This window comes from Rhodnius prolixus, unplaced genomic scaffold (assembly GCF_049639745.1).
Source record: "Rhodnius prolixus isolate KJV_2025 unplaced genomic scaffold, Rpr scaffold_11, whole genome shotgun sequence".
Classification (NCBI taxonomy): domain Eukaryota; kingdom Metazoa; phylum Arthropoda; class Insecta; order Hemiptera; family Reduviidae; genus Rhodnius; species Rhodnius prolixus.
In genome coordinates this window covers 11141307-11160382 of record NW_027411625.1, presented here as the reverse complement: position 1 = coordinate 11160382, position 19076 = coordinate 11141307, and the positions used below count along the sequence as shown (strand labels likewise).

General features: G+C 36.3%; 2 protein-coding genes across 9 annotated transcripts in view; one reads left to right on the top strand and one right to left on the bottom strand.

Annotated features, from left to right (window-relative positions):
- The window catches only part of Tmem43 (Transmembrane protein 43), a 47646-nt gene that overhangs the window by 1153 nt on the left and 27417 nt on the right, over positions 1-19076 (top strand). Inside the window, exon 1 of one of the 4 annotated variants that reach the window (XM_074138465.1) lies at positions 14159-14294. The exons of the other annotated variants lie outside the window; for them this stretch is intronic. The gene's annotated coding sequence lies outside the window, so the exon portion shown is untranslated. Of the gene's footprint in view, positions 1-14158; positions 14295-19076 lie in introns of those variants that run through there. 4 annotated transcript variants of the gene reach the window in all.
- Positions 1187-17733, bottom strand: esn (espinas). 5 transcript variants are annotated; one of them, XM_074138459.1, is made up of 9 exons: positions 17461-17733; positions 7331-7457; positions 6197-6460; positions 4859-5062; positions 3174-3372; positions 2875-3070; positions 2401-2626; positions 1970-2124; positions 1187-1827 (listed from the first exon to the last, which is right to left on the bottom strand). In XM_074138459.1, exons 2-9 carry the CDS (start codon positions 7454-7456, stop codon positions 1533-1535), a joined length of 1665 nt encoding a protein of 554 aa, XP_073994560.1. In that variant the 5' UTR covers position 7457; positions 17461-17733; the 3' UTR covers positions 1187-1532. The 5 variants fall into 5 exon arrangements, with proteins under 5 accessions (XP_073994560.1, XP_073994561.1, XP_073994556.1 ...); XM_074138460.1 differs by having other exon boundaries at positions 6197-6439; positions 17461-17729; XM_074138455.1 differs by lacking the exon at positions 17461-17733 and adding an exon at positions 11013-11353.

Below are 19076 nucleotides of genomic sequence, written 5' to 3'. Positions count from 1 at the left end.
ATAATTTTTCAATTTTACAATAATTTGCCCCAAATAATATAATTTTTAAAAAATTCATTGTAAATTTAAAGTTTAAAAAAAAATAATGAGTCCAAAGATTTGTTATTTTTTAAGATAACCTGCTCAAATAGAACCTGGTACTAAGATCACTGGTAGCGTTAAACTACTCGGGGATTAAAAAAAATATCTTCAATAAATTGTCAACAATAAAGTAATTATTATAGGTTTCTAGAATTTTCTAAATTTTGTTTTTTAATTATTATTATTATTATCAAGGTGGAGTCTTATTGCAATTTTAACAACTAATAGGAATCCAAAAAAAGTACCCAGAAATCAAATTATACTGTCACTTAAGTGATAAATTTTGTTAACTTATTTAAGATTAAAAAAATAACTTTTTCAACACTTACCTTAAATTGAGGCTTCGCTCTGCTCATATCGAGCAAAGCAGTATCTCCCTGTCGGTTTGCCCTTCTGACTTTATTAAGTGGCAAATTGCTATGAAATACTTAAGATATTAGTGCTCTTAGGTCCTTTGGTAGATACCTCGTAATTTATCACCTATTTTATGCAAGTGCTCCTTATAAGTTTAAAGCTTCTACTTTCTTACTCAGACCAAATCTGGCAAATGTGACATTACCACGCTTGTGAACACACCGTCAGTATTGTGGTTTTTATAACTCCTTCTACTTCTATTCTTTTGATACATTTTGACGCTAATGCATTCGTTAGCTTTTTTCTTCTTTCCTTTGTAGTTACAATTCGTCTTTAATTATACCTACTCTTCATAACGTTTAGATTAGGAAGACCCTAATCTGCCTGAAGCGAGATAGTGAGAATCCAACCATCGCCACTCTTCGCAGTAAACAGGTATTTCTTATAGACACATTTTAATTTGGGTTTACGAGTAATTTTTTTACAAGTTTTTGGTTGATTTGATTGCTAGTTGTTTGCATTTGTAGTTATTCTATCAATGAAAGTTACAACTATCCTTTTGGAGCACGGCTCTTCATAAAACTTAATCAACGTTATTACATGATGGCCGTCTCGGACCTCTATTTTTCTAACATCTGTATCACCACTGTAGCAATCGTACGTAGAGTATAGTGAGGTTAGAAACTAGAGTGATGGAGTACAGTGCAGGTTCGTTGAGGTGTGAGGAAGAAAAGAAATGAAACCAAATAACTCATAAATAAATAAACCAATTTATTCATTAATTTACAAAAAATACAAGAAATATGGCGCACATATCTTTACTAAAAAAAATATTTATTTACTGTAAATCAAAGAAAAGAAGGATATTAGACATTCTGCAGTACAAGTCTGAGTTCTAGGAGAGAACTGCAGAATCTGTGTCGGGCTGTCAGAACACAAGTCACTAAGCCAAGATCACTCAGCAATGTAAACAAAGTACTGGTCACTGAAAACTGAACACTTGACACCCAGCACAAAGCACTCGCCATTTAGAACTAAACCTCTTAGTAGTGAGCACTGAATCCTAAAAGTTAATGGAAATCTCCTAACGACTAAGATCATGAGATCACACAATTATCCTCCGATTTCTTAATACTTGTCACTGCCTGTGTTGCAGTAGATTGGGTGATCTTACGGCGAGTGCAGGCCAACGCATCGTTTGGAATATACGATATCCTCACACCTCCGGTATCCTTCCTAGGGCTCAGTGAATACGCTGTCAGATCGTCGCTAGAACTGGTCGAACATGTGGAGCATGTATCCGAAGTGTCTGAAGTATGCGGACTCATTGGGCGTTCGTTGTTATTAGTTAAATTTCTAGGCGTTTTATTCGTCTCGCCGGGAACCACACACCTTGCGGGTAACAGGATAAAAATATTAGTACAGAGGAGTATTTAATACCTCATAATGTTACAAAAGTGATAGATATGTACATGGCAGTAACGAGGCACTTTAGAGCGTGCTTGAGTTGGCGTACTAAATGTTACTAAATTACCTAAATCTAACTGTAAGATTTTTCTTGCCAGAAGATGCCGCTGGAGTTTTCGACGTAGCAGATGCCCAACAACTTTCTAGACTTCTCGATTCGCTTACCAGTTGAACTCCTTCCCGACCTCGACTCGTACACTGGGACAACAGTTCATCAATATCCTAGACCAAGAAAATAGTAATTCAGAGCAAGGTACAGCTATGATGAGTAGCTGTAAAGCCACTGTGATCAACGTGGCTTCCTTGTACATTCACAAAGTACATAGTAAACGCATAGTGTTTATGCAGTGAAATGGAGTTGGTGAGTGGGATATAGCTTGTACCCAATGTAGTTGCACAAACATTAGCTGTGTTGTTGTGTCTTGCGAATGTTAGATGTGCTAAAGCAGCTATAAAACCACATTACCCATCTAGGAAAATGAACATATAAGAGAATACCTTGTGAACGATAACCGGTTTCGAAGGCTGTTCTATGTCAGTCGAATCCATGCTCAGCTTTGATATCTGATCGGTGATTTGTCCAGGTACAGAGTTTTTATTTCCTAGGATATTCCAATTCCTGTCGAATGATTTATCTGCCGAACTGTTCGGTAGGTCTACCATTGCACTGCAGTTATTTGTTAATTCTTGATTATGTAGTCCCAGTGCAGAATCTGCCTGCGACCTACGTGAATAAAAATAAAAAATTATTACTTGACTCGAGATAGTACAACCACATACTGTACTGATACAGTCTTGGGCAGCTTTAATTTTCTCACTGCAAAAACCAGCAAACATCATTGTGGTCTGGTGAAGGGCTCAGATGGCTGAGCATTTATGGCCACTCTACATGCTTACTGATCCGCACCACACACTGAGGTCTACTTAACAAAGGCCGGGCTTATCGCCTACTGCTCTGTGTTCTATACATACTTGATATTATTAGAAGCTGAAATAAGAGCTGGGCAGTAGACAGGCGTCGGAGGTTCGCCTTTACTGCAAGCCACCGAACAATACAGAAGACCTCTCCTCGGAAGAAATGCTCGCCCTAGCAAAGGCTTATTGCAGGTCTTGCAACAGAAGCATTCTTCAGTGGCGTGCCAATGCTGTCCTTCATGGCTCATCTCACCTAAAAGCAAACAAACAAAAAGTGATTAGAAATCCGAGATTATGAGAGCGATTGCGCGATCAACTAGCGCACCATAAATATGTATATATATAATATCGCTTACCTTGATCCACAGTGATTGGTTCGCCGCAGGCATCACAGAATTCCGCAAACAATGTATCAAAACAATTTAAGCAGTAAGGCGACCTGTGCCTCATGATGTATCTATGTCCTCCGAGGGCTTCCAGACACTCGGTACATGTGAAATGATTCATGTGCCAAGCCTTGCCTTCAGCCTCTGTACATTCGTCCGCTAGTATTAACTAAATAAAAAAAAAATGTACTGAAACACTGACCTGAAATCACTTTAGAAGAAGAACGTAGTTCTTAAAATACAGCGGTAGAACAATATCCTACAATGACATGGTGCAGTTTCGAGCACAAGTTTTAAATACCGTGAAAGTAATATTTTGTGAAATTATAAACAAAAAATTAATGAGTGGTTTTTTAATAGTTGATAATAACTTGATAGAATACACAGAAACAGTGCTTCATTTATTAAAGATGGACAGTTGATCGCTTTAACTGTTTGCATTTGTGCAAAACACAAACAAAAACATCGAATTAGGTGAGAATGGTTCTGCGAGGTCCAAAGAGGTGGTGAGGGATCCAATGAGCATCTTCTAGCTAGCATGTTTGAAATTTTGAGACAATTCTAATGTTAAATTTATATATAAGAAGCATTGAAGGAAGACAATAAAAATGTTTTAAGTTGCGTCTCAGAAAAAACACTTTAAGAAAAGTTATAAAAAAGAAATGTGTAATTTGGGACACGAAATACTTAACAATAAAAATGAAATTCGAGCTTTATAACAGATAAGAAAGCAAAATTTAATAAAGGGAGGGGATTAGCTGAATGTTTAGCAAATAGGATTCAACACGAAGATCACGGGTTCAAATCCAGCTGCTGGCAATTGGATTTTTTTTCCTAGGAGCTTCTTACAGTAAATTGTCCGGCGATGCACATTGTTATGTGTAACTTGAGGACACTGTCCGCAGGCCGGCAGTAAAGTGAAAAAAGCTCTGGACGCTAATATCTTAGATGTTGACACGTCTTAAATACAAAAAAAAAGTAGCAAATTTTCCGGATAGTGAAAATGAAGACCCTTTTGCTATCTTTGAAAAAATCTGCAAGTGCATTAAACAACTTAAATAACCTTCCTATAAACCGGATTTAACGCTCTCTAGGAGGCGAACGATAAGGTGGGTCGGTTATTGACACAATTAACAATGATACAATAAAAAAGTAAACGATCCGCTATATTTCTAAAACTGATTATGTAGAAAAATCACACTTTTGATAATAATAATTTTCGTTAGGGAAGGGATTAGCTATGTGGTTAGCATACTGGACTCCCACGCGGAGGTCCCGGGTTCGAATCCAGCAGCTGACCCTTAGATTTTCTCTTCCTAGGAGCTTCTTACAGCTCACTGTCCGGTGATGGACAGTGTTGTCTGTAATGAGAGAACACTGTCCGGAGGCCGGCAGTGCACTGGAAAAAGCTCCGGGCGCTAATAACCTCAGCTGTTGATGCGCAAAAAAATAAAATAAAAATAATTTTCGTTATATATTTGACTAACTCCGAATATAGGAAGTAAATGTGTTCATTGAGTTGACTTAGGGCAATTTAAAATCAGAGTTATAGTTTATACTGTGTGTGTAGGAGGTGGCTCTTTAAATTCAAAGACTTGGGGCATCAATACTGAACTTAAGTCATTTTAACAAACAAAAAAGCGATCTCCACTAACCTCATCGCAGGCAGAACACCTTGGCTTTATGGTCTCCGCATGGTGTCTGCCGCAATATAATCTTCCATCACTGTAGAAGTACACTAAGTCTACTAGTAACTCTTGGCAGGTACAACAGGTGAAACACGCAGGATGCCAGCATGCATTCGGACCGGCGCGACTTGCGAACACGGCCATGTCGCCGCATGACATCATCTCGTCGCACTGCAACATATACAAAACACTAACATCAGATAGGAAACAATCAATTTTATTTCTCTGCAGTTAACAAGTTCCTTGGAATTTAAAACTCATGCACATCATCTGAGGTTTTAAATCTCCGCATTATATTGATCTTTGGACAGAATAGAGGGCCCCTATACATATGTATTATTCTAACTTGAAATGGAAAGGTCAAAAGAGGTAGTAGGATAATGGCAGATGAAAGGAATAGTTGGATGTGATGTAAGTTTATTTAATGGCCAAAATCCTCTAATGAATGGAATTTCTGTTTTGTTGCAAGATGATTTCAGAAACTAATCAATGTTGTGTGCCTTTCTGTAACTATGAAAAAGTAATTCAAAAAGTATTATTTCCCGAACTTTCCAAGAATTCTGCCTTTTCAAGAGAGGAAATGGAAAATATGATAGCGATAAACTTTTTTTACAACATACTTAGTTACTATCCGACTACTATTCTTTAGGCCAGTTTCTTTGCGCGAGGAAATTTACTAATGTCTCGATAGAGTCTACATTTATAGTCAGAATGCTTGTGGTTCTTTGTACTGTTTACGAACTATGTTTATAAAACAGTTCCTGTTTATCCATCATACACTTCTGACGCCAGCAGTGTATGCGGATTGTCAACTAGCCAGCAGAAAGCTTTCTACTAAATTAGGAAAGTCCCAATCAACCACGAACTTGCAAGAAGCCGCAAAAGCATTCAACAACAACTTACGCTTCAGCAAGCTGCATACGACTTTAGACCTTTTTTTCAAGTTGATATTCGCTTTATTACTCACTCAAACGAATTATTACTTGCGATGAAAAATTGATTAATTTTGGATAATGTGATCAAAAGAAAAGAGAGAGAGAAATGCTGTGCAAGTGGTAGGACTGATAGAGGTAATTCATTTTAAGATGCTTGCTGTTGGTCGTGTCAAATACTCTATTCTGCATGCACACCATTTTGGCAGAAAGAACATCGGACATAGCTGGCGGCCAGTATTTCCAGTAGAAAGTTGAACACAGAAAATTGTAAAATGAAAAGATGAAGCACGCAAGGCGTATTACAACAAATTTGAAACTTTGTCAAAGGCTCTTTGTTTTTACAACTTCATTAGAGACCAGTAGAACTTACTGCGGTACATGGCATAGTTTTATCCAAATGTCCAGCCACTCCCTGACCTAAATTGTCTCGCTTGCGTTGCGATGCGAATTTTCTCAACTGGGTAGTCTCCTCGTCAGACAGTGGTCTTGAGTAGCGCACCTCGTTGTCCTGCGGTGGCAACTGGTACACTAACTGGTTCAGCCGGTATCTCTCTCCTCGACTATTTACATATGGTATCTTTTCTTCTGGTAGACCCACAAAATATATAGGTACCTGTAAGACAAAATATACAAACTACACTATAAAAAAAACTACATTCTCCATAATTCTAAACCCTCAAAACTCAACAAATCTATTTGCAAACGTTTGTGGATAGCAAGTGACACCTCTCTCAGACAAACTGAGCTTTGTCTAAGAGGCCATTAACTCGATTTCCTGCTTAACTGGCAGTTTCTATGAAATCTAATTAGAAATACTGTGAGTTGTGTTTGTGCAAGCTTCACACCGGTTCTTTAAAGTCAATTAAGTAATTTTATACTTCCGAGTTAACTGAACTTTTTACCTGTCACGTGCTTACAATATTTTGAAAAAGATTCGAATAACTATTTGTAGTTTTTGGGGCTGGATTAGTTAGTTCTGATAAATACACCTGATAGTCCGCTATAAAAGTAAAGACTTCAAAAAAATGATTTGTTCGTCAGAAACTGCTTTGGATGAAACAGCTAAAATACTAGCAGCTAATGCGTGTATTCTCAATAACTTTATTAAACCACAGGAGTCCAAAAACAAGTGATAATTGCAGCTTACGAGACGTCAAAGATAGGTGAAAGATATGTGGCCAGAATGAACGCCTAGCAGGTAAAAGTAAATTATTTTTCGTACTGTAGGTCAGACGTTCAATTTACCGAATATTAAGATCCAAGTTTGGGTTACATACCTAAATGACATTAAATAAATATTTTATTCTATTCTAAATACTCATAACTACATTCTCTATTTAAGGAGGTGACTAAAACTACAGAACTGTTGCAATAGTTGGTGTTATCACAAGCTGCAAATCTTTCTTGATACAATAGGCTTTGGAAGAATGCCACACCCAAAAACTTGCTTTTTGATTTAACTTAAAGTTCGGTATAAATACATATATCCTCCTATCCAACTTACCTGATCAGGTCTCAAGCCAGGAGGTATCCAAGTATATTCCTCTAACGGGCATCCCGAATCGTCGTCTGAATGCGTCTGCCTGACCATCTCAGCACATATTATACTCTCAGCCATTTCGTGGGCCATTCTGTACAACAAAATAATGTATTTTTTTATTTACTGTTTTCAGTTTTTTTTTTACTCTAAAACATCTACAAGCCTTCGACTCCATGTTACATCTCCAATTACGTGCTTGACGAGGTATTTAGAAAGATCTAATGGGATGACACTTAGTATTAACATGGAATTAATATCAATGACAAAATTGACGCATCTAAGATTTGCAGATAATTTAGTGGTGTTCACGCAAAAAGCTATGCGGAAAAAAATTAAATGAATTGGTTTAAAAACCGATAAATATAAAGCTTTGAAAGTCCAAGATATTCACACAAAATACATCAACCATATAAATCAGATATACTCAAATAATAAATCCAAAGTAGTTCTTGAAAGAAATGGACCAAACATTAAACTACCGAGGGATGAAACAAAGGGATCCGCTGTCACCTATACTTTTCAATTACGTGCTTGACGAGGTATTTAGAAAGATCTAATGGGATGACACTTAGTATTAACATGGAATTAATATCAATGACAAAATTGACGCATCTAAGATTTGCAGATAATTTAGTGGTGTTCACGCAAAAAGCTATGCGGAAAAAAATTAAATGAATTGGATATAGGTCTTCAAAAGGACTAAAAATCAATGAAAAAATCATTATAAACAGGCTAAAAGAAGAAGTTAAGTTGCACTATGTAGATAGCACTATATATTTGGGGCAGATGATAAAATTTGAGAATAGGAATGAAGTAGAGAGAAGAATTGAGATGTCATGAAGGAAATAGTGGTCACTCAAGCACATAATGAAGAACTGCAATGTGCTAATAAAAAGGAAAGGAAACATATTTGACTGCAGTATAATGCCGAGCCTAACATATGGATGTCAGACTTGGACTTCAATAAAAAGGGCAAAGGAAAGAAGCGTGAACGGTGTGAAAAGAAAAGATAGCATCAGAAGGTCAGTAATTAAACAAGAAGCGGAAATGGAAGAAAAGTTTATGAACTCACTCGAATGGAAATGGGCCGTGCAAATCGTAAGTTGCCTTCTACGTCATCCCGGATAGAGGAGCAGGCCTATTCTGTCCCCGGACCTGCAGGGCTTGTACTTGCTAATACAATTTTTCTGGTTAACTCTAGCAGCCAGTTTGCTTAACCGGTCATGTACCATTGATTTTTCTAATGTTTAAATTTTTCTCAGACCGCAAAAAGAGATTCTACTTTACTGATGATTACGGATGGACGAACCGTAGAGCCATTTTCGTCGCCGTACAATTACATTTCGCATAATTGGTGATTCCTTTGTTGGGAATTATTTCTATTTAAAATGCTACTAAAATTTTTCTTACTTATTTTTCCATGAATTATCGAATTATGCTATAAAAAAATGTTAATCTCAAAATCGCCAAAAATAAAGACGTTTCCTGCTTTATATTTCTTTGTTTGCTCTTCTAATATAAAACAAGAAGCAGAAAAGTTGGGATATTGTCATTTTATAAACAAATGAATAATACAAAATTGTGGATTTTGTTCCTTTATAAATTCGCCATCGTCTAATTTTTTTGTGAATATGGTAATATTGCCCTAATTATGCATTTTAATTTTAATGCAAATTTAGAGAATCGACAGATTTTAGAAAATATGGCAAGTACCCCGGAAATGCATTTCACAAAGAGGACAATTTTACTGTTATCTGTCACTTCTATAAGGAAAATACAGCAATCGTAGCATTTTCAGTAGAATCCATTTTTCATCAAAAATACTGTTTTGAAGTTTCAAGTATAAAAGCGTTGTTTAAACCCACACTCGACTTTCTCTCAGCGCCACATGGTACTTGTACCAAATAGCTAGCGTTCAAAATTGTACATCTTACTTTACAACCAACGCAATGATTTATGGAAGATAAATTAATTCCTCGGAAAATTTCACACAATGCATTTTAACAAATTCTTTTTTTGGAGGAAGCAATAAAAGTTGCTGTCCCACTTTGCAGTCTAGCCGCTCTTAACTTTTTTGGGGGGTAACTTACAGGAGCACCCACCGAAGTGTGCGCCGGATGATTATCTGCAGTGAATAGGAGTAGTCAAGAGTTCTTGGTGTACGCTCTGCAATGAGGAAGAAGAAATGATTGTAGAGTATATTTTTACATGCACCGCTGTCGGAGGCGCCAAAGCAAATAACCCAGAATGCAGAGTAAAAGCTTATTGGGCTGCAAAACGCAAAATGACAGAAATGCCTGCATTGGTGAAGATAAAAGAAAAAGTCTTGGACTAACCATGACTAGTATCTTGGCACTACTCTGACAAAAACTGACTTCTGCCCTCTGCAGGAATTACACAGGATAAACTGAAATAGAGAAAAAATGACTAAAAATTCTCCACCTATAATTTTCTCCTAAATTTCTAGATTATCCTCCACATACAATCAATCTACTTGTTCTATTCCCCACATCTCTAAATAAACAATCTAAGAAGGTTATAATAAATCAGTTAAGAAGTACTTTAAAGTAACGTAGCGTATACATTTCCTGTAAACAAAGTTTATCTATTTCACTTTCCTTTTTTTTTAAGAAGTTTCGGAAATGAAATGTTTAATGACTTTTCAAGCACTAAAGAGAAATTTTGTCTCCTTGCTTTCAGTAGTTGACCCGTACGCGGTCCTTGGGCATAGACCACGAAACTCAAGTATGGCATGGATTGGTTATTTTACAACGATAATAAGGATTTTGCGCCCTAGAAGTCAATAAAAATGGAAGAAGACTGGACCAGAATAACAGAGTACATAACTCATAGATTCAAGATCTTTTTAGTGTTGGTGACTTTTAAGACCTTTTAGTTTCTGTAAAGACATCTCTACTGTTTTTTTGCGAGAGTGATGGAATTTATTGATAACAGGTGAATGATGAAGGTTTGCATTAAATAAAACCTGCACTGACTCTGAACTTTGCATTAACCACATAAAAGCACAACTTGCATTTGCTCATTTGAACACAGCAACAGTAGATGAGTGTCCTTAGTTTCCGAAATTCAACACGCATCCAACTTTTGTCAGAAGGACAATCGGGATTCATTTGAGATTAGGTCATTTTTCCACCATTAGTCTGTTTAATTGGGCAACGATGCTGAATGAGAAGTTCAGCAGGTTGGCAGGTTTTCGAAAACTGAAGTAAGCTTTATATTTTTCGTATAGTACATTTGCTCACCTGATCTTGCAAAATCAATTGGGATATTGTTATAGCAATTTAAAAAATACTTCCAAATATCACAAAGAACTAGGTAACGGTCATAAGTCTTTTTTCATATTCTCCTAGTATTTGAATTCGGTCTAAAGCTGTCACTTATATACCAATAAAACCACCGCTCGATCATCTTGCCAATGATAAATAAAGAATCCAAGAAATTTAGAGGAAGATATTCTCAAATAATCAAGTTTTTTTTTACTAGGGTTTATGAACATAGTTCTTACCTATATTTAGAAACTTTAAAGTCCATTTCACCATTTTAAAAATTGTTTCTATCATTTTAAAGGCAGGAAAGTAATGCATCAAATTTAGCACAATACTTAAAAACAGTTAAGAATACATACGGTTTTGTACTTAAGAATGTATTATTGAAATTGTGCAGTGACGTTTGCGTACTCTTGACATGAGAATCTCGAATGGAGTATAGTTGCCTGTGGTACTTCTCCTGACTGCCATACAACCAGCAGATTTTCCACCAATCACGACACATAATCACTTTACGTTCACTCAGATTCATTGTGGCTAAATTACTCAACAATCTGATACTAGCTTATTATTACTTAGATACTGCAAATAAATTAAAGAATCAAAACACAAACAACAACTACAATTTAAGCAAAGAACTACTAAACATCAGGTAAAGAGTTGGCTAAATTCTACCTGTTGGATCGCCCCACCTTGGTGTATACCGTGGTAGAGGGAGTTAATAACACCAGCCACCCCGTCTCTGCTTATTAAACAGCTACAACAATCAAGCGGTCTGACATTCATCTCGCGTAGTACTTGTTCTCCTGCCAGCCTACAAACTATTGGGCCGCAGAGAAAGTCTTAGCGAGCTCTCACTACTTCCCCTTAGAGTAATTCTTACACATATCCATATTTTCTTACCCCTCACAAGAGAAAATTTTGCGACTGTGCAGATTTTTTGTTTTGATTTTCAAGGGAATGCACGTTTTATGTATGAAAAATTATTACAAATTGCTCCATCTCTCTATGTCTGAGTCATTCTATCGGTCTGGGTAACGATTTGGTGTAACTAAACTCATTTTCCAGAAAGTCTTTAACCCGACGTATCACTTTACTATCTGAAGGATTTTATACAAGGTTCATTCGTACTTACATTACACAATAAACGGAAAACAGAAAAAATGTCGGTGGCCTATGTAACTCAAAAAAATACAAATCAAGGAATGTTGAAATTGATATTTGGTAGGTGGGACCAAACAGTAAGCTTTTCAAAAGATTCAGACAACCGAAAGTGCCAAATTACGTAATCGATTTTTCAGCCTTTGGGTTTTCCCGAAATTGTTTTTTTTCGCATCAACTAGCGCCCAGAGCTTTTTCCAGTGCACTGCCGGCCTCCGGACAGTGTTCTCTCGTTACAGACAACACTGTCCATCACCGGACAGTGAGCTGTAAGAAGCTCCTAGGAAGAGAAAATCTAAGGGTCAGCTGCTGGATTCGAACCCGGGACCTCCGCGTGGTCCCGAAATTGTCCCAACGATTTTCATTAAACTTGGTATATTCATTTAAATTCTTGTAGATCTTCAACTTTTAATTTCAGCTATAGCCATTTCATTGATTTAATTTTTATAGCCATTTCAGTGCAATAAATGGTACCATCAATAAGGAGAGTTGTGTGCAACTAAACTCATTTTTGCGAAGGTCCTTAACCGGAAAGGTTCGTACTTAAATTACACAAGCATTGGTATATAATATTTATTGGACACTTCTATTGGCAATGTTTCTACACAAATTAATACAATAACAGTTATACAGCTATGAGTACACAATGTATACGCGAAGTTTAACGTACACTAGTAGAAAATTGCTCAAAATGGAAAAAACATCTTGTAAAGAGGTACTTCCAATTGGGGAATGCTTCGCTAAGTATAAGGTTCCGTGGGGGGTACTCAAACCAAATATAAAGTTGAGCTTCTCGCGATTTATCGTTTTTGAGCTGCAGTATAGAAACTACTTTTTTGAACACAAGGTACCTCAAAACGGAAGCGGTGAAAATTAGATATGATCGCAGTACTTTCCTTGTCTGTAGATAGAGAAAGTAAAACAATTCTAATTTAAGAAGCCGCAATTAGAAACCAATTCCATTCATTACTCACAAATAAATTAATTTCTTATCAATAATAGAGTCGAACTACTATTCAGCCTTTTTGATATTTCGCTGGATGAAACAACTCATAACCTATTAAAAAGTCCTTTGCCACTTACCAAACGAAATATCAAATTTAAACTATTATCTACTATATTTATTTTTCGTTTAAGCTGACCACATGCAGGCAGACATTCTTCCCCGTTTGCCCTTTCCAAACTGTAAGTTCAGGATTTTTAAGGACCGTACCGACTCTTCGCAGAGTATACCGGCCCCCTCATGCAAGGCCGGGGATCGATTAACAAGAAGGAGATACCACTGCTCCAGCTGGTTGATGTGCAACACCCACTGGAAACAGTAGCGTCCTAGGATGCAACTCTCGCTTGGCTTATTTAAGGAAAAGTTGAACTTGTGCATCCAACGCGTGGAGTGGCCGAACCCATTAAGTTACACTACCTGTGTGAGGGAAGGCCCACCCTAACACGTTGACTGCACGCATCTAGCTAGTGCATTTCCAACTACTTAAATTGCATTTCTCCTCCCACTCATCTCATAACCTCAGTTATTTTTTTACACCATCGATCACTGCAAGCAACTGGCCTGGAATTTGGCTTGCGTTCGTAGTTCACTGTTTCATACCAAAAAGTATAACGTTACTGATCGCACGCCCGATGATCTTGACATCTTTTCTGATTTGTGTCCATTGCCGGAAGGACAGAGGTTCAGTAACTCGGAATACTTGCAGGATAAGAAAAGAATTGGCAAGAAAAAGGTGGGAAATCCCCAATCTGGAGAGCCAGTAGCTAATCGTATCCCATTTGGGATGGGCGATGGTGTCCTACCTACATACTTACGCCAACAACCACAGATATACAGGCAAAGACAAACATTTTTGTAAAGACCACTTTTTCGTGTTTAAAACCTGCATCATTGACCTGCTTGCCTGGCAATCAGAGCATGCCCGCAGGACATATTGCCTCACTGCTACCTGTCAGCGACCTTCGCACATTCCATACCGTTGCATGTGCTTGTAACTAATTCACTTTTTCATTTTCCTACTCCTGATAACCTTATCAGTCTCTTGAGTCTATCAATTATCATAAGGGTGCCCAAAATTCCGAATAAATACTCGCCAATAAATTACATAATTACACAGGGGGGTGATCATAGTCAGTTAGACACCTATGTGCACTCTAGTAACCACTTCCAGTACTGTGTGATTGCAGTACAGCTGCCCAGAGTACACTTCTATGCATGACACTTTAAAAGCTGTAGCTCATTTCCATTATGTTCTTTCAATAGGAGCAGTGTTCGCTATTATAAGAGGGTTGTCCAATAATACCCATTCGCCAACTCACCCATTATTTATTTTTGTTTTAGTGTATACACAACTTTTCAAAAAATTGAACTGAAGCTCAGATTTGGATTCCTTTTGATACTGTTCTCACTGTTGACAATAAGGTTTTCAGTGGAGGATTCAGAACGTTCATTAGAAGAAGCGAATTTACTAAGACAGGTGATATCAATGGCACCCTTCCTACACAGTTAACATTTTTACCACATTTGGTCTTAATGATAATAGTATTAAATGTAGTAATCTGTAGAAAGTTTGATTAATATTACCCAGTGTAAACCTAATTTTTGTCAATATCACTAATTATTATAGATGCGCAATAATACAGGCAATAAGTTTGATCGCACATGGTTACAACAAAATTGTCATCTGTAAACTGTTCGACCATTTATTTATCTAAAATCACCAATCAAGAAATGAAATTCAAGAGATTATAGCAAGAGAAATGAATTTACATGATACTGTAAGAGATCTTGGAGAACAAGTTGAAAAGTAAACACCTTATTTTTAGAGGCCTAAAAAAGATGCTGATAAAGAAAGTATGTCTAGATATTGTAAAGGATTTGTGTGTTGGAGTGTTATATTTATAACGCAAAATACAAGCAAAAATTAAATTAATAATAAAAAAAAAGTAAGAGACAAATAAACACGAAAATTATTACAGCAAAAATTTATTATTTTGTTTTCTAATTAAAATTTACTGAAAAATGAACTTCTGAAAACAAAATAATGAAAAACTAAACGAGGAAATAGAAAAATACAACTTTTTCATTATCATTGAAAGTCATTCTGGCTTTAAACAACATAGGTAATTACAACTTTAAAATTAAAGGCACTTCACTAATTATACTTTCCTTTTCTTCTACTATACAAAGTCTTATCACTTTCTATCTATGTAAATATGGACAAAATACCAAGATCCTATGGGTTTCAGGGAACGACCTTCAGTGCAGGTAACCCGATACCGCAAAATTTACTCATACAGACTTAAAGTAAAAGAATTAGTTCCTTATTAAGTAAAGATTTTGCTTTCGTAGTTTAAACGAAGCAGTAGAATTTATTTTAAGAACAGTATATGTACTTGGTTACAAACACGTGCAAATAATGTAAACAAGAAAGTTTACATCCCTTTTAAACTCCACACTTCCGATCTATTGAAGTAATACTCAATTTAAAGCTATTAATGAATAATTTTCTTCAAATAAATACAAGTTGTGAAGTTATTAATGGTTAATATTGTGTTTGCACAGCAGTCCAAAACCACGCCTCTTAACATTTCAATGATACATATATTCTCAATTACTTTTGATTCCTCTTGAGTCCAGAACTAGGAGATCCATCCCATGGATTTTTTTTTTTTTTTTTTACAAGTTGATGAAAATAAAATGGAAAGTAACTTTACTTTGTACACATTAGGTAATTTTAATAAGTTTCTCGACTTGTTATTTCGAAAGAATAGTCAAGGAGAATTTCCGGTTCATTTGCATTGAAATATCCAGGTAGGTGATAATATTTGCGTAAACCACCACCGAACTTAATGAAAATTAAGTAATCAGAAGTAACATTTAAAAATAAAAATCTTTTTGCTTAATTACATTTTTGTAAAAATTTACTTGTCAAATTCTAGGTCTACTAAAAGAAGACTAAGTAGTTTAATCAGAATACCACTTTCTCATGTTGATAATAAATTTTGCCATTGTTTATACTCTGTACATATCTTCCCATTAACAGGCATCGCCAAGGAGCCCGAGCTCCGCAACGACGCCCGCAAAGCCAAGAAGCATTAATCTACTAGGCCCGTCTAGGCCTCAAATTTTATTTAATAGTTAATAAAAGGGATTTTTAAGTAAAGTTAAGTATGCTAGCCGCCTAAGTCCATAACTCCTAATGGGTAATTGGACGTAAACCCTGCCAGGAAAAATAGGCATTATTTTACTTTTCTATATCCGCCCAATACAATCGAAACTTACAGTCAAGATTAATGCTCTTTGCATCAATAATAAAGTTCTCACAGATCGAACTATCATGAGTGATTTCACTTCAATATTACTGTTAATATCAATGGATAGTGACAATAATATTGACCGTGAATGGTTCATTTCCTTCCCCCCAACACTCGCTATCGCATAAATTCGCCATCCCTCCCCAAACCGATGTACCGGATCCGCCTTTGTCTAGAACACAAAAAAAAAAATAAATCAAAGTAATAAGCGTGTTTAAACAATTTTTGAGTTACCAACTAACTTTTCTCAAACATATAATTGCAGCAATGCTTTTCGTGTTCTTTAATATGTAGGATACAAGCCAATAAAGTGTCCAAGAGAGTAGCAGTCCCATGGGAACACTCCATTCTCCAAAAAAATAAACATCCATGAAAGAGTTAATAAAAGTGATTAAGCGTACTTATTTCTGTTGCGAAATTGGGTTAACTTCTACAGAGATATTGGCGTCCCAGCGAACATCCCAGCTAAATACACTACCTATGCCAAAACTCCCAATACTCATAACACATTCTTAAGAGCAGCAAAGACAGTTGAGAACAACTACTTAGGTTTAGGAAACCCACAGGCAAACTCATTACCTAATTAAAACGGCCTTAGGAAAGCATTGTTAACTTTCCCAGAAAGCCTGCTTATTTACGAGACATACGCCCTGGGAGGCATAGGGGAAGGTGTCTGCCACTAAGGAGCTACTAATCTCTAATTGCTGACTCTCTGCTCCCTTGGGATTTCCCTACAGACCTTCAGGGCACCGGTACACTTGTTTGCCCAGATAACATTTCCAAAAAACTCCACTTATTATCGCAAAATTTGTCAAAAGAAAACAGTAGTTTTGAAAGTTTTTACAGGTTTTCTGGGACGTAAGATGATATGGGAACCTCATGAGGTCATGAGAAACATAACGCTGTTCAGAAGAGTAATCCTACATTTACCGTGAATGTATAAATACTGATCGCGAGTTAACAGTTAAAAAATTTTTGAACTCAATGAAAATTTGTCGTTAGAAGTTATTGCTGCTAATTTCAGCATACTGCGCGGTTCTTACCAATCTATCATTATTAAATATGTATTTACTACAAAATGTTCCTCGCGTGTGAGGAGTACCATAGGACCATTTGGCATCAAAGATACAACTTAACATCTTTCTAGTTCTTCAATTTAAACAAAATCCAAAGTAAATTTTTATTGAACTTTATTTGCATTTCAAAAATAACTTCTTATTGAATATTATTGGCACTTCTAAAACTGGGGAAGTATTACAGAGAATTACAACTTATGAGAGAAGATAACCTTCACGTTATAACGTACTTTAAAATACATATACTTACAGAAAAGAGATGATCTTCCGTTTCTTCCGAACACACGGAACTTACAACACACTCACAAACTCACGGAATAAAGCCCAACATTTGGAAATTTTGTTTTCCTTAACCTTTCGTAGTTATGTCATTGAAATTGAATTCATCGTTGTGATACACTGGTTGTGGTGAACCTTCACTGCGGCCAGTGCAATCACAAACAGGTGGCACTTCTCCGTCGGAGAGCCACGAATCTAACCGAGCTAATTTAAAATAAGAAAATAAGGAAGCCACCAATTTAGAAACAAAGTAAATCTACTATCCCCTCCATCACCAGTACAGAACAGAGTGTTTAGGGGCCTCTGAGGGAACCATTCAACTACAACCTTTCATGAGAGGTACATGCCAGTTTTACTCATGTTGAACTTTAATTCTGAAACCGGTCAGGGATATAAAAACATGAGTGCAACGACGGATAAAATAGGCGGTTTTATTTTTGTTTTGATTTAACCATTTATTTCAGAGAGCTGTAAAAACCAACATAACACAACCCTGAATACTGTTGCTTTTAATGCCAGTAACTATCAAACATTGGTTAAAAAAAAGCTGTATCACTTCAACTTCTATACATCTTTTGATCTTCAGCCTCCTCATTGCTCTATTCTCTTGCCCAACTATAAGATATGAGACTTTTAAGTACGACTTGCACTGTTCATTGTCTTGATTTTCGTTGGATCAAAATCGAAGATAATAAACCTAATTTTTGCAAGTTGGGACTTAGCGAGTTCCACCCCTCCCTCCCTAATAGGCATTTAAAATATCAAATTATGAAATACAAACATTTTATATAGAAATATCAAAAATATTTTTTTCCCCTTAAATTATAGTTTTTTGAAATCCAGATTGTTGGATATAGGTCTTGAAAAACTTTCTCTGTTGTATTGTTCATTGTTTTTGGTGACTGATCCATTGATCCAGAATGATCGAAAGAATAATGCCAATTTCAGACATTGTTTTTTTTATTTCGTCACCTTTTGACTAAGGGACTAGGTCATCTTCAGGGTTTATTGACAATATAATATTTTTACATTGTTATTCTAAAATTGGTGTGCCTTTCATGAAAGAAGGATGATGATTTTCTTACGAGTTGCAAAACAAGTTCAGCTCTTCTGTTACTGCATTGTTTCAACTTCACCAAGAATAGTCTACCAATTTTCTATGCGTTGAAGAAATGAATGTTAAACATTGCTGACGGGCGAAATCATCTTAGATAAGATTTCGGCACAATAAACCCTATCATTCAGAATCTTGAAAACAAAAGTTCATTCCTCAGTCGCCTATCCTCAAGTGAATCCAAACTCACAGTCAGTCACTGCATGAATCATTTGATGAAGCGGGCTGAATTCTTTTACTGCTTTTCTACTTACCATTTTATTTCGCCTGCTGGATAGGATCTCAGTAATGGAGGCGTTTTCAAGTTTAGACCTGACAAGGCAGAATGTATGGATTTTACGGCTTTAGAATTCTTGAAAACCCTGCATGCCCCATAGATTAAGCTACCTTCTGCACACTTTATCAATGTGCTCTCTCTAAATTGGAGTCCCTGGTCCATAAGCACTTCAAAGTTCCTCACTACTTCAACTCTA

Coding starts and splice junctions, on each gene's coding strand:
- esn (XM_074138455.1), bottom strand. CDS start 11,185: ATGAATCTGAGTGAACGTAAAGTGATTATGTGTCGTGATTGGTGGAAA. Junction 2,125..2,400: donor AACCGGTTATCGTTCACAAG/GTATTCTCTTAT, acceptor TTCTTGGTCTAG/GATATTGATGAACTGTTGTC. Junction 1,828..1,969: donor AATCTTACAGTTAGATTTAG/GTAATTTAGTAA, acceptor GTTACCCGCAAG/GTGTGTGGTTCCCGGCGAGA.